Here is a 15,993-nt window from a genome sequence, read left to right as displayed (position 1 = left end):
AATAGCAGACAAGTGGAGGCGGGCAGCAAGTCCAAGGGTTTTTAACCCTTTAATCGCCGTTGACGCTGAAACACGTAATTCCCCGCCATGCTCATTCTGCCGTTGACGCTGGACAGCGTCTTTGATATCAATATTTCAAAAATCTGTGATCGAAATCATATTTCTCCCCCGGAGACATGAGATGTACTGGTGAACCCCTATCAACTCTCTAACGGTTCAAGAGCGCCATCTGGTGGCCGATCGGCCTGATCGCCCAGGGAAGAAACAGGAAGTGGAAGCTGGTGCTCATTTCAATTTGGTCCGATCACTCGCTATAGGTCCCAGGACTCGATCTCGACACAATGGATAGCGATCCATTGCCAATAACTTGATAAACAACATGATTTGGACGTATATACTATTATACATCCTGGAAATGGATCGGGTATTTCTACATCCCATAATAGAAAAAAATCTGTTCCACGCTCATCTCCCAACGGCGAGAGGAAGCTACGGTGAGTTTCAGCGTTATTTTTTAATGTCTTCTATACTAACTGCTCTAATGATCATATCACCCACACTAGATGAATGATATAACATTGCCCACAGAATTATAAACGACCCCCCGCCCATCCGGTCAACATCAGATCATACGTAGTAACTTCTAGAAGTACGTGCAGTTGACATTTTTTATCTCGCGCCGATTGCTATCAAACTGTATACAATCATCAATATAATGCATTTAGGGCTATAAATCACGTTCTGGAGAAAGCTGCAGAAAACGATAAAAACATACTTATACTTTAGACCGTATTTTAGTATGAATATGTGAATGAAAAAGTATAATGTTGCTACACCCTGAACAATAGATATAGGACTTTGAATGGGCCATGGTAATGTCAATTTAGCAATACAATTAAAAAAGTTATAGCCCTGCAAAGAAGGGGAACTTCTCCATGTTAAATAGGGCTGGCGAGGGATGGTAAATTATGAATTTAACCCCGGCGATCAAAGTGTTAATGAACACGAATAATAAACAGAACAAGGGATACAATAAAAACAAAACCTCTCAGTGACAACTGGAAGAGGGGGGAAAAAGGAAAACACAAATACTAACATCTAACACGGGGAACACTTACTTGAAACATGGAACGTGGAACGTGAAACAAGGACAACGCAACATCGACAGTGTAACAGATAATGGACCGACACAGAGAACAGACTGACAAAAAACTACAAGAAACAATACCAGGAACTACAACTATGGACGACAAGACAAACACCAGACACTGGGACAAAACAAGCAGACTATAGACAATTAAAGGGAGAACCTAATAACAAACAGTAACTACAAAGACTAAGACTAAACAGTTAACCTAAGACAAGACAAGAAGAGTAACACTAGATTAACAGGGGGACATGAAGCGCAAGAGAGAGAAGGGGAGAGAGAGAGAGCAAGAGAGAGTGAAGGGAAAGAACACAGAAATACAAGGAACACACATACAGGGACGGGGAGAGGTAGAGCAGGGGAGAACAGTCCATGGACCAGTGGGACGTTACTTAAGCATTACATCACGAGACAGAGTGGGTTATAGAAATGAGATCACGCCTATGGGTGGTTGTTAGGCCCGAGGCGCAGCCGAGGGTCGTTAGACCCCCATAGGCGTGATCTAATTTCTATAACACACTCTGTCGTGTGATGTAATGCTTTTATACAATGGCCGATTTCATCCAACCTTATTGCTATACAATAAACACATTAATTGAAGATTTATTGACAAAACCATCCGCAGAAAAAGTAGTTACAAGACAAAAAAAGAGAAGTTGCCTCCGTGTGGAAGCAGCTCGGAAGTGCAACTGTCTCTCACTAACACATCCAACTGTCTCTCACTAACACATCCAACTGTCTCTCACTAACACATCCAACTTCTCTTTTTTTTTCTTTTTTCCCCTACTTTCTATAGAAGCATCTAAGAATGAAGTGACAGTATGTTATTGGTTTGATTGATTGAATGATTGAACATTTTATTAATGTCCGCCTTGTTTCGAACTGGTTAAGAACTGTTAAGAACTTCATTCTTAGATGTTTCTATAAAAAAAAAAAAAAAAATTCTTTGCCCTATAGGAGGCAATTTCTTTTTACCTACTTTCTATAGAAGCAGCTGGGAGGTGCACTGTTTTAAGTGAGAGTCGGTTATTGATTTGATTGATTGATTGATTGATTGATTGAACATTTTATTAATGTCCGCCTTGTTTCAAACTGGTTAGGCTTAGGCCCTCTTTCGAAGTCGCCCCCTTGCTTATGCTTAGAGTTTGGAATCAGGGCTGGTGGTCTATCGCCCTGCTCTAAAGATAAACTCTAAGCATAACCGACTTCGAAAGAGGGCAACAATGATAATCATAATACAAAAATAAAAAAAAAAAACACAAAAGACATTAGACATTTCCCCCCCCCCCCCTCCCCAATTCAGAGAGCGCTGAAATAAAGAGTCCAAACTGAGGTTCGATCAAAAGTTAAAGTATAGTTTATTAAAAGTCTACTGCAGTAAAGAGCACATCAATATCACAGTACACAAAGGCAGTCTGTCCAAGGAGATGCTGCCCACAGATCAAAATACAAGATGTTTTATACCCTATTTCTCCCACATACATATGCCAGGTGCACAACTTAACGGAACAGAATGGCCTTCACCTTTGACAAATTAAACAAATATCAACATGGAGCAGGATGTTCTAAGCAAACCCTGCAGACATGACAGGAATAAGCAATGTCATTGTTACCTTACCAAACCATGCAGACATGACAGGAATAAGCAATGTCATCGTTACCTTACCAAACCTTGCAGACATGACAGAAATAAGCAATGTCATCATTACTTCATTACCATTACCTTGCATAAATGACAGGAAGTGAAGCTGGTAGCGTTCAAGGCTGTCTGTTGACTAGGCCTAGATACTAGAGAATACTGTCATTTAAGATGACTAAAGGGGTCCCCACACGGCGAGCGATTTTAGCCAGGCGACCGATTTTTTTAGCGAGCCGACAGACAGAATTGTATCGCCTTCATTGTTATGAATGAGAGAACCCACACGGCAGGAGATTCTGAAGCGATGGTCGCGCAGCTATTTCTGTCGCCTCGCTAAATATCGCCTCGATCCTATTTTTTGAGGCGACACAGCAGGACAATGAGGAAATAACATGACTTCTACAGAAGTTCTACTGGTGTATCATTTGTACACCATTAATGTATCATTCAATACATTCATTGATCAATAACCTACCTATTATTACCATGCTACTTGTTATGTTCATTATTATTAACGGGAACAATTTAAATAAATAACGTTAGTTTGAGAAGCTGTAGTGGCCGCTTGTCGTCTAATAAATGAACAATGCGCCACGATGCACCTACTAGTGTTTTTATACTCGGGTAACAAAAGAAGTTGTGGATGTTGACAGAGTTTAATGTCCAGGCTGCAGCAGATGTAGTTTGTAAGGTTTATTGTCCAAAGAAAATGATGGTTGAGAACAAAACAGTTTGCGTCTTCCGTGAAAAAAACACTCTCTCAGCAGCTGCATAACAATACTTGTCCAATCGTTGGTAATGAACGTATTGTAGCGATCAGGCAGTATGTCAGGAAGAATGAGGAGAGGTTATATTCGTATATGGTGGTTTAATTCCAGCTCAATATGGGTTTTACAGGTTAATACTCTCTCGTACTGCACAACACAGCTACCCGCTAACCCGCTTCACAACAACCTAACGTAACGTCCGGGACTCCGGTCCCGGCGGTCCGCCCTCCTATATCTCCCGGGGGGAAACACCCCCAGCTAAACAGAGCGACACATAGTTTATTATACCTGAGAACGGTCGCCTCTGGTGTGGGGGGCTAAGCGATTGTCATTGAGCGACAGGCGATCACATCGCCAGGCGACGTCTGTCGCCCGCCGTGTGCAGACCCCTTAAGCATAAATTGAAGGAAAGGGTAAGAGAAATTAAATTACAACCTCTGCAACTGCAGTCGTCTTGCAGCAATAATAAGTTCTCTTTTGCTCGTTCCAGGGGCCATGACACCGTTGGGGCGGTGGCTGTGGACTGTTGTGGTAATGTTGCCTGTGCAACGTCCACCGGAGGAATACGAAACAAAATGGTCGGCAGGGTTGGAGACACTCCAGTCATTGGTATTGTGCTGTTATTTCCTTAGTTCCTTCTTTGTAGGGCTATTTTCTTAGACTATCAACAACACTAATACGTCAAAAGTTCTCATTTTGTATCTTTAAAAATTGATATTTATTGTATGTTTTTAGTTAATTGTTTTGTTTTTTATTTCTATCTATAGCATCTGTGAAAGTATCTTATTTTGCTATATACTAAATCCTTGTTTTTATCTTTTGTATTGATCTATGCATTAACTGTTTTATGTATTGTGTTGTGTGGACCCCAGGAAGACTAGCTGGGAGCCATGGCACCAGCTAATGGGGATCCTTAATAAAAATAAAAAAAATAAAAAAAAAATTAGGTATTAAAGGAACAGCACTATGAGAAATGTACTTACAGTCTTCTCCAGGAAGCAGACATGGATCAAAAACACCTCTCCTGGAGTTTTATGCTAGGCTAACTAGTTGGAAGCCAGATAGCTTTCTACTGAACGCACAACATTTTTGGAAATTGGTATCTATCTTCTTGTCTGACGCTGGAGAAGACGGTAAATACATTTCCCATAATGTTGGTGTGTTCCTTTAATAAAGAAATATATGATAAAGTAGCATTCGCTCCAACTTTGTCTTTCTAAATGTCTTTAGAAAATGGGCGGGCATTTTTTATTTGGTTTATGGAATGATGTCACTTTGAAGCTGCTTAGTTGATATAATCTCTTCTTTCTCCTTTGCTCTGCTACGAGTCAGGCTGTGGAGGTTACGCTGACAACCGTACAGGTGCAGTGTCTTGCACCGGTCATGGAGAGTCCATTCTTAAAGTCAACTTGGCCAGGCTTGCCCTTTTCCACATTGAGCAAGGTTGAGTATCACTTTATCACTTTTATAAAGTTAAAGAAATGTTTTAATAAACTGCTCAACATAAGCCACATCTTCTTTCAAGGTGGCCACCATGTCAGATGAGGTGATTTTATAGAATTGTAAATTAAATAGTAAATTCTTGCTGTGTCTGACCACACATCCTTGCCCGGGCAGATCACCGCATGCTGACTTTCACGGCCTGGCATTAAATTCACCAGGGATTGGGAGGGGAGGGGTTTAGTTTAGACTTCTCCGGCTGTATCTTTGAGAAATAGTTTATTATTCCAGAACATCTAAATGTTGAGGTGTCTATTCATGTTGCAGCTGACCCAAACAACATGTATCTTTGTTCTGTCACTAGTAATAAATACTTTTGCACATTATTTAGTTTATTATATATTTTAATGCTGCGCAAAGTGCGCATATGGTGTTTCTCTCAACATGGTCCATTGTAACAATTTTAGACATCTCTTTTTACAAAAATAAGATGCATAGGCTATAGTTTAATATGGTGCGGGAACTATAGCCAAAATCTGGAAATTAATAAAACGCTACCTTGGAGTCATGGACTGTTTTTTTTGCCTGAAAATATATCCTCAAAGAGAAATGTCTCTCCTACAACATAAAATTGGCTCATATTCCAGATTTTGGTTCTAAATTGTCTTCTCTAAGGAATTCCTCACACATAAGAATGATAATTAGATATGAAATTCATGGGTTATATTGCTGTTGGCGTGGGAAGGGAAAATGCATGGGCTACGGGGCGGCTATCTTGACAGCTGTGTCTGTATTATCCCAAAGCTTTTCTTAAGGTCAAAACATCTCATGAGGTATAGAACGGTCGTCTGGTAATCGAAAGGCTCCCAGTTCGATTCCGGCTCCTCCCGGCAGCGTGTCGAAGTGTCCTTGAGCGAGACGATGAGCAAGTTGGCACCTTGCATGGTTGTCTCCACCGTCGGTGTGTGAATGTGTGAGTGAATGGGTGAATGTGAGGCATAACTTGTGAAGCGCTTTGGATAAAAGAGTTATATGAATGCAGTCCATGCCGATAACGGGCAAACAGTGTTTAAAATCTGTCATCCTCAGGCAGACTGGAGAGCAAAGTGGCCAGCATCTTTAGATTACATTAGATTAAATTTTATCGGGATCGGACATTGTGGACAGCGACTCCTACAGGTCGGTTGGTGCGCCTGCGCAGTAGAATCAGGAAGCGACGGGGGCGGCGTGTCCCTCCCACGCAGACCCCCGCCGCTGAGAGATCGCGCTGTGCAGGTGAAAAGATGCGACGGCTGCTTCCTCGAGTACTGGATGGAAGGCTTCGTCCACATTGCAGCCGGCTTGTGGGAGGCATGGCCTAACAACGTTCGAGACAGGGGAGGGTAGAATTGGACGATACGAAATTGGATGGGAGAAAAATAGAAAATGGGAGAAAAAAGTAGATAAAAAAAGTTATAACCAGTATAGACAGTGGTGTAAATATATATTTTCTCAACAATATTTTTTATTATTTTTCACAAACAGAACACACATATATCCGCAAATCTACACCAAAATCACGAAAAAACAGACCCCCCCCCCCCCCCCCCCCCAGACAACAAAAACATACAAACAAAACCTAAAACCAATAGAAAGAAATGCCTTCGTCCCGCTACTCCCCAATTCACCATCCCAATTATCCCCCAGGTGTGTCAATGGATCTCCTCTGGAGCAGCTGAATACAGTGGATACATCCACCACCTCCTGGTCAAAAGTCAATGTGAACGGACGGGAGCAGCCTGTGAACATTGATATCGTATATACTCAACACTACACACACAGGTGTGCACAGGGTGAAATGGTGGTTGCATTGTTGGGACAAATTTTTTCCAAGTCGAATATAATTATTCTTATGTATTTATTTTGCTTGACAATCTTACTGCAATAAAATTATTGGAATGAGGTGAACAGATAAACAAATGTTATCTTAATAGATATAGCACATGGTGTACATGTATTTTTATTGCAGAGTTTTGTATATATGTAAGGACCAATCAGCATGGGTATGGGCGGGTTCATTTTCCATTGATGGGGATTTGATTGGCTGTTTACCTGCGGTCGCAGGATTAATAACGTTAAGTTTCAAGTTTCAAGTTTCTTTAATAGTTGTCATACAGAAGTACAGAATACTTTCAAACAAAATTCTTCTTACTGTTACGCTCCAGAGACTGTGCTAGACAAGATAGTATCAAATAACATAGTATAGCATGTAATTTAGAAGTAGAAAATGAGGTCACAGTGTTCAGTATAGACATATGTACAATGTTCGATGCAGAATAGACGTAACTGAGTTACCATATAATATACAATACTATGCAGTGTACTAATGTACAGTACTATATAGTGCAAAGCAGAAATGGGATGAGGTACAATTTAGGTACAATTTACAGTAAGGTGTACGAGTTGTAGTGCAATCCTTCATCAATAAATATAAAGTGTGGGGAGTGGGTGCTACAGTGTGTTTGTTTAAAGTGGGTGTGTGCTATAAAGTGTGTGGAGTGGGTGCTACAATGTGTTTGTTTAAAGTGAGTGTGTGCGTGTGGATGTGTGTGCTATGTGCGTTTGATGGTTGTTGTTGTGTAGTGTTCATTGTTCGTTTAGCAGCCTGATGGCCTGGGGATAGAAGCTTCTTCTGAGTCTTTCTGTGCTCGCCTTGAGACTCCGGTATCGCTTGCCTGACCGCAGCAGTTCAAAGAGGCAGTTGTTCGGGTGACTGGAGTCTTTAATGATTCTCTTAGCCTTGCCCCTGCAACGCTTGTTGTAAATGTCCTGGAGGGTGGGGAGCCCCCCTCCAATTGTGCGTTCGGCTGAACGTGTCACTCTTTGTAGTCTGCTTCGGTCTTGTGCAGTGCTATTCCCAAACCAGGAGGTGATGTTGCCAGTCAAGATGCTCTCTATTGAACATGAGTAGAAGTTCTTAAGGATCTTCTGACTGACTTGGAACTTCCTTAGTCGCCTGAGGAAGTAGAGGCGTTGTCGTGCCTTCTTCACAACACTGTCAATGTGTGTGGTCCATGTCAAGTCCTCGGATATGTAGGCTCCGAGGTACTTAAAGCTGTTGACTCTCTCAACCGGTGCCCCGTCGATGCTGAGGGGGCTGTAGTCCTTGACCCCCGACCTCCTGAAGTCCACAATCATCTCCTTTGTTTTGCTGACGTTCAGGGAGAGGCTGTTTTCCTGACACCATCCCGCCAGGACCTTGACCTCTTCCAGGTAGGCCCTCTCGTCGTTGGCAGAGATCAGGCCCACCACCACTGTGTCGTCAGCAAATTTGATGATTGTATTGCTACTCCGCTGAGCCACACAGTCGTGTGTGTACAGGGAGTAGAGGAGGGGACTCAGAACACAGCCCTGGGGGGCCCCTATGTTGAGGGTGATGGATGAGGAGGTGCAGTTGCCTGCTCTCACCACCTGGGGTCTGCCCGTCAGGAAGTCCAAGACCCACTGGCAGAGGTCATAGTTCAAGCCCAGGTCCCTGAGCTTGGCTATGAGTATGGAGGGGACCAGATAAACTATTAAAATATACTAATTAAAATGGTTGGACCTGTGCGATTTGTACTTTGTACTTTGTAGGTCTGCATTTTAAATGTAAGGAGTAAAAAGTATGTTTTTTTTCTCTGAAATGTAATGGAGTAAAAGTACAAAGTATACAAACCTAATAATACTCGAGTAAAGTACAAGTCCCCCAAAACAGTACTTAAGTATTGTAACAAAGTACAATTACTCAAGTACTTTACACCCCTGCAATACGTGACTCTAGTATGGTGATAATATCTCTGGTGATTCCCGCTCTTACTAACCTGACTTTCATAGATGCTTGCAACAGCGTCGGACTGCCTTCTATCTATGTATAGGTCATTGTACACGCTGGAACTCTTTTTATATGTGGTTGCTACAAATGGTTACGATTCAGTCTTTTTTGTTTGTTTGTCATCTTTTCAGAACATGGATATCTCATATTAAATCTTATAGTAAAATTTTACCTACAATCTTTTTTTCTTTTCTTTTTTTTCTACCATGAAACTCTGGTATTGCAGATGAATTTTTGATTTTTCCTATGTTGGCTTATGTTCTTTTCAGGAAAGTTTTTTGTTGTTGTTGATTGTTGATTGTTTGTTTGTTTGTTTGTTTTATCTTGCAAACTTTAACTTTCTTTGTTCTTTTCTGGATCGGTTTTTGTTGATTTTTGATTGTTGATTTTTTTTTTTATATTTTGAAAACTAACTTTTTTGAATTTGTTTTTTTGAATTGGGGGTAGGTTACTCTATAAGCCTTCGGCTTCAAACCTATCCTTTTCGTTTGTTTATTTGTGAAAATGTTCGAAAAATTATTTGTTTGTTTATTTATTTGTAAACATTCGAAATAAAATAATTCATTCATTCATTCAAATTGTGACACCGTTGATTTAGAACTCCTTCTTCCTCCACCAGGTAGAGACGTGTCAGACGCTGTGGATCTGTCTCTCCGCTATATGGGAGACCGTGTCCAGGGAGGAGGGGGAGCCATAGTGGTCTCTCCGACAGGCCAGTGGGCGGCTCGGTTCACCACAGAGAGAATGGCCTGGGCTGCTGTGGACCAGGATGGTTTACTGTGGTACGGGTTAGACCCACAGCAAACATGTAAGGAGGAGTTATCATCTCTTAACATACAGTAGCAGCTTCTCCACAGCAGCTTCATAAAAAGGAATAAACTAACGAAATATAATTATTATAAAAATTGTATTGGAAGTATTTCCTAATGATGACAAAAGGTGTTGATAGGGTACTAGGGTGACCAGGTCAAAATTGTTCAGTCGCAGGACAGCAGCACTGCTTTTGCGGGACAATGCGGGACACGCAGGTGAGGAGAAAAAATATGATTAAAAAAATTTAAAATAAATCTTTTTAATTACTAATTAAAATTAAAGAAAGGTATTTATTATTTAAATGCCTTTATTTCATATTCGACGCCGACGGTAGCACCGCTGCAGGAGGATCTTCTCACTGAGAACACAGCCTGCGTTTAACTTTTTTCTTCTTCTTTCCCCTCACGCCGAGGCCATAGATTTAGAATAGATAGAAAGGGCACATTGTGGTGTATCATAATTAATTTGTTGAATACAATAGGATTTTTATAACGTTGACACAAATTAAAGAATATTTACACTAAGTTCTCTTTGACCTCTTATTTAATTCATTCATTAATTTAATTGTAGGCACACACAGTTTATATTGTACATAGTCCTGTGTGTTGTATATTGTGTCCTATGTTACTTTTGTGTTTATTGTCTCTTTCTATATACACCGTGGGAAGGGGGGCACGTAATTGAATTGTTCTGTATGTCTTGCACAAATTGGAAAATGACTAAGTTGACTTTGACTTTTAACATGTGTCTATATAGTGTCAGACACTAATTGTAATGTTAAAAACGGATACTGCTGTAATATAAAGTGAAATTCTACCATGCCTCAATGTATCAACTTTAAACATACACTAAATGTTAATGTTAGAAATGTTAATTTCCATTATTTCCACCATGTGCAACATTTCCTAAGAACAACAATGTCCATTCTATCAACTCCGAATCTGTGCTATGAGCTCAATTCTCCCGGTGCATGCAGAAGTAGAATTGCTGTCTTGTTTTGGATGAATGAGTAGAAATGAAAAACCTTGAGATGTTTGTAATTTTGTTTTTAGCGCCTTTGAGGTGCTCTGGTACCATGAGGTGCAAGCATAGTCGTAGTACCCTTGAATGAGTGCTCCTGCCAGAGTCTTCAGGGTATTCTTGTTTACCAGAGAGGAGATCCGGTACAAGAATCGAATTTGTTGGTTGACTTTTTTTTATTACATTGGATGCCATTTTGTCACAGGAAAGATTTGCCTCTAGGATGGAACCCAGGTAGGTAATTTCATCTTTCCTTGTGACAATATTGTCACCCACTGTAACAGAGAAGCCGTCGGTCTTGCTGAGTTTGTTATGTCATTGTACGACATGTAATTTGCATAAATTAGGAACAGTAGCGGTCCTAATATGCTTCCTTGTGGAACACCACAGCTCACTGTGAGGGGGGGGGGGATAGGGTACCGTTTACCTCCACCATCTGTTCTCTCCCCTCCAGGTAGGATTGCTCTGAGTATGTGCATAATTATGGGCAAGTAGGCAGTGTAAAAAGGTCAAGGTGCAGATGAGGGTATGTATGCCCTCAGTTATATTTGCCTGATGCTAATTTGTGCGGGCATGTTCTGAGAGGATCCAGCGGGGAGATGTTCAAGAAGGTGGTGATGGGGAAGGTGGATGGAAAGAGAGGAAGTGGAAGACCAAGAAGAGGCTGGGTAGACGACGTCTGTGATTGGAGCGGAGTGAGAGGCGGAGTCACGGAGTTGGAGAGAAGAAGTGGGGACAGAATGGGTTGGAGAGTGATAGGCAACCTTCGGAACGAAGAAGCCACCTAATGATGATGAATTCTAATGCTAAATATATGCTCTGATTGAGTAAGTATACACTCAGTACACATAAGGTGCAGTATGCATAAGGTATGTATGCCGATACTTCATACGTTATTTGACTTGATCTTTATTTATCTCGAACACAAAAAAAAAATAGAAATCACAGGAAAGACAAATGTCCGTCTTCATCCATAGAGAAGGGGCGTTTGAGAAGGGGCAGAAGGAAGCACAGCTTATCTAGTCCTGCCCCTTTCTTACAATATCATAACATTTAAAATAAAACAACCTTACTACCTAAGAGAGAGAAAGAAATAACAATACATAAAATAAGGTTAAAAAAACACCAAGACAACTTTTTTTGTTTTGAAGAAATCTATATAGTTCCTCAGTGCTGCATGTGCTCAGTGCTTTTTTTTATATTTATTTTTTTATCTATGTTTTAACTGTGTTGTTATTGCTCTGTTTCATTTCCACGTGTAGTACATTCCATAAAGCTACCCCACAAACTGAAATGCACATGCTTAATCTCTTAGGGGAGCTGCAGCTGTCATCGTGGTTTTTTTTTTCTGCACAAGGCTGCCACTCACTGCAATAGGGGATATCTGCAGAGCCGCAAGCCCAACGTCTGGGCGGGGCTTCGTGGCTTGTACTCTGTAAGAGGCGGAGCTTCAGGGCTTGTACTCGGTTTGAGGCGGGACTTTGGGGCTTGTACTCTGTTTGAGGCGGGATTTCGGGGCTTGTACTCGGTTTGACTGTGCAGTAGTCAGTTTGTGCTGTTTATTTTTACAAGCAGTGAGGACTCGACAGCATTTGCATTTCTGTGTTCCGTGTTGCAGGTTAGGGTTAGTTAGGGTTAACCCTTTATCTGCCAGGGATTATTCTGATCTTAATCCACTCTCTGCCACCACTATAAGTCTATGGAGATGTTCCCCTTCTTTGCAGGGCTATAACTTTTTAAATTGTATTGCTAAATTGACATTACTATGGCCCATTCAGCAACGTTCTACTTTTTCATTCACATATTCATACTAAAATACGGTCTAAAGTATAAATATGTTTTTATCGTTTTCTGCAGCATTCTGCAGAACACAAGTTATAGCTATAAATACATATATTACATCATCAAATGTAGTTTGATACCGATTGACGTCAGATTAAAATTTTCAATTGTACAAGGTCCTAAGCGTCATGCCTCATCATCTGCTGGTGACCGGAGGGGGGGGGGGGGGGGGGGGTTTATAAGTCTGTGGCCGACGTTAAATCATTCATGTAGTATGGGTGATACATAGATCACAGCAGTTTATATGGATCATAATATTCAAACACGCTGTAACTTACCGCAGCTTCCTCTGACCGTTGGGTGGTCAGCGTGGAGCAGAAAGTTCGCGATTATGGGATGGTGATATATCCGATCCATTTCCAGGTTGTATAATAATATAGACGTCCAAATCATGTTGTTTATCGAGTTATTGGCAACGGATCGCTATCCAGTGTGTCGAGCTCGAGTCCGGACCGAATATGGATGAGCACCACTTCCTACCGCTCATTTCCTGTTTGGGCGATCCGCCGATCGGCCACCAGATGGCGCTCTTGAACCGTTGGAGAGTTGAGAGGAGATCAACAGGAGATCTCAAGTCTCTGTGGGTGAAATATGATTGCCATCACAGATTTTTGAAATATTGATCTCAAAGACGCCTTGGCAGATTACGCATGGCGAGCAATGACGTGGTAACACGTTCTTGGCGAGAAAAGGCTTAAGGTTAAGGTTAGGGTTAGGGTTACACTATGAATTGAAAATGGGGGACCCTGATGTAAACAAGACAAACATCTTTCTCTGGTCTGCATCCCCTTAACAATTGTGTGTATTGAGCCTGTTGAGGTCAGAGGTTCTGTGTAGGATTGTTAGTAACTGTGTAACTGTATGTATGGCTGTTTACACTAGTAACTGTTTACCTGCATATATAACTGTCTCCACCAGTAACTGTCTAGTTGCATATATATCTGTTTCCACTAGAGGGCGCTCTAGGCGGAGCCATTCAGGTACACCACCTTGTGGCGAGTATAAAAGAAAATGTATCCTCCCACTTCCTTCTCTCCCCCATGTCTCTCAGTAAGAGAAGACCTATAGTAACTGCTGCTGAACATGTGAATAAAATAAACCACGCCAGTTTGGGCTCAAGATAGAAACCATGCATCTTGACCACATTATTGCCGCCCTATAGCCGAATTCTGTTAACAGAGCCGTACTGTATTGTACCTGTATTGTAATGTCCGCTTGTCGCTCCCCAATGAATCGACAAGCGTCCACGATGCACCCGCAATTAGTGATGCACCGATGTGAAAATTGTGGCCGATACCGATAACCGATATTAATATTGCTGTTCTGGCCGATACCGATATTTACCGATGTCGATATCTCTGTATAGAAAACACTTTATGATAATCAAATAAAGAGCTATTTTCCAAAACGCATATTTTTTTTACTTTTGCAACTTATTTTCAGAAATGACTGATATTTTGAAACTATTTAAGGCCAAAACATGTAACAAAATTTTTTTTTTTTTTTTTTTTTTTTTTTTTAATATCGGCCCTATCTTGATATCGGTCCGATACCGATGTGTAAAAAAACGGCCATATCGGCCGATATTATATCGGCGGCCGATATATCGTGCATCACTACCCGCAATTAATTATCTTACTCAGTCCCAAAGTTTGTGATGTAAATATGGAATGTCCCAAGTTGCTGCTGTTTACAGAGTTTATTGTTGTCCAAAGGTGAATGATGGTGAATGAAGGGTTAAATCAGAACAGTTGTCAATTGCTCCATGGTCAGTTCCAAATGGTGAGACAGGTAGGAAAATGTATCCTCATCACAGGTGCATGCGATTACGGCAATTAGCTAAGCCATTTATAGAAGAGGGGCCATAATGGAGGCGGTGAGCCCCCTAGTGTTCAAACATAAATAAGACACTACTTAATAACCAAAACACTCATATGGCCTTTACACCGGCCCCTAATTGTGTCTACACAATTATAAAACAAATAACATGGTCAGGTGAGTGTTCATTGTAGCTGGCCATTCTTCTACATACCGGCGCCTAATTGTGCTTAAACTAAACACAGTGACAAAATATATATAATATACCGGAGAAGCTACCGACATAATCAATTTCAAATCATAATTCCAAACACAAATAAGCTTGACTGGGTCCTGGTTTTCGCTTGTTGTCCCTGTGCATGGGAAGAACAAATTAGTTAGCGAGTCAAGTAACAGTCAAGGTATTTCCATAATATCAAAGTACTTCAAGCACTAGGCTGTTGGTCAGGCTTTGGTTCAACAACTGGTTCCATTATTATGGGTACTGTTCTAAAATATAAACATACAAGATCTACATACATGAGCCAAAGAAAAAATGCCTCTCTTTTTTCTTTTTTTAAACAACAGAGCCATATAGCTCTGATAGGCATATAGCCAATGTCTACTGGTTGTGATTCTCCATCAGGGTTATTAGGACTGTCGGCGGTAAGTCGGTCGGGAAGTCTCAGCCATTCTTTCCCAGGTTTCCTTTACGCCGTCGTCTTTTGTAGTTTCTCCTCTTGGAAACTGGCACATTTGAAAGTGTTCGGCCATTACCGGCACCGGTAACACCATGGACTTCCATGGGCCTCACTTGACAAGCTTCTTCAGGCAGTTGCTCCTCCACCGGCTCGTCATCTCCTCCAACACTCCCGTCCTCAGCAGGTCCTTGCAGAGCAGAGCCACGTCTTGGGAGATGCACCTCCATGCTGCCGTCCCTCTCCTCCTCAGGACGGTGCCGCCCGGTCAGCCCTCCTGGACTGGCTGCGACTGCTGCTGTCCTGCTTCTGAGAGCTCTCGTTTTAAACACTGGAGGTTCAGTAGTGGCCCTGTTGTGTGCATCTTCCTTATGTGCATCTTCCTCCTCCTCTGCCTCACTCTCTGAGGAGCTGCAGCCGCGCACATCATCTGGTTTCCCAGTACATTCCTCATCTGTGGAGTCATCTGATTCCTCTCTCTCATCATCCTCCTCATCCTCGTCTTCATCAGGTGCACGTGTAGCAGAGTCAATGGTTGGTTTTGCTGGTGCTGCTTCAGGTTCTTCCTGCATTTCCTCTGCAGCACTCTCCCCCACAGCTGCCACACTGTACCTCTCCCTCTCAGCGTCTGACACAGTGATTTCCTCTGTCACTGCTTCTTCCTCTCTGCCTTCGTCATCGGCGTCCTCCTCTTCATCAACGTTGTCCTCCTCCTCACCGTCCCCATCATCATCATCGTCTGGTTCGTTCTGAGGAAGTCTCTGGGTAGGACTCAGCAGGTCGCCTTCAACCCACACCCTGGAGGGAACATAAAGTGGGATTGAATAGTCGTCATCCCCATCTTCATCAACGTCCTCCTCTTCCTCATCATCATCTTCGATGTCCTCTTGAGGCACAGTCAGAATGGAGGGGACATAAAATGCGATCAAATCGTCATCCTCTTCTTCATCCTCCTCCTCATCACCGTCCTCCTCTTTGTC

The 15,993-nt window shown here is 41.9% G+C and overlaps 1 protein-coding gene across 1 annotated transcript in view; it reads left to right on the top strand.

Annotated features, from left to right (window-relative positions):
• LOC311234784 (isoaspartyl peptidase/L-asparaginase) overlaps window positions 1-9,686 on the top strand; it is a gene marked incomplete at its 3' end in the record, with an annotated part of 37,048 nt that extends 27,362 nt beyond the window's left edge. The window contains exons 5-7 of the mRNA XM_084322028.1: window positions 4,044-4,162; window positions 4,886-4,996; window positions 9,463-9,686. Of these exons, the coding sequence (XP_084178154.1) occupies window positions 4,044-4,162; window positions 4,886-4,996; window positions 9,463-9,686 (454 nt within the window). The remainder of the gene's footprint in view (window positions 1-4,043; window positions 4,163-4,885; window positions 4,997-9,462) is intronic.
• Between the last annotated feature and the right edge of the window lie 6,307 nt (window positions 9,687-15,993).

This window comes from Notolepis coatsorum (assembly GCF_963971535.1).
Source record: "Notolepis coatsorum genome assembly, chromosome: 9".
In the NCBI taxonomy this organism is placed as follows: domain Eukaryota; kingdom Metazoa; phylum Chordata; class Actinopteri; order Aulopiformes; family Paralepididae; genus Notolepis; species Notolepis coatsorum.
This window is presented reverse-complemented; position numbering and strand designations above follow the sequence as displayed.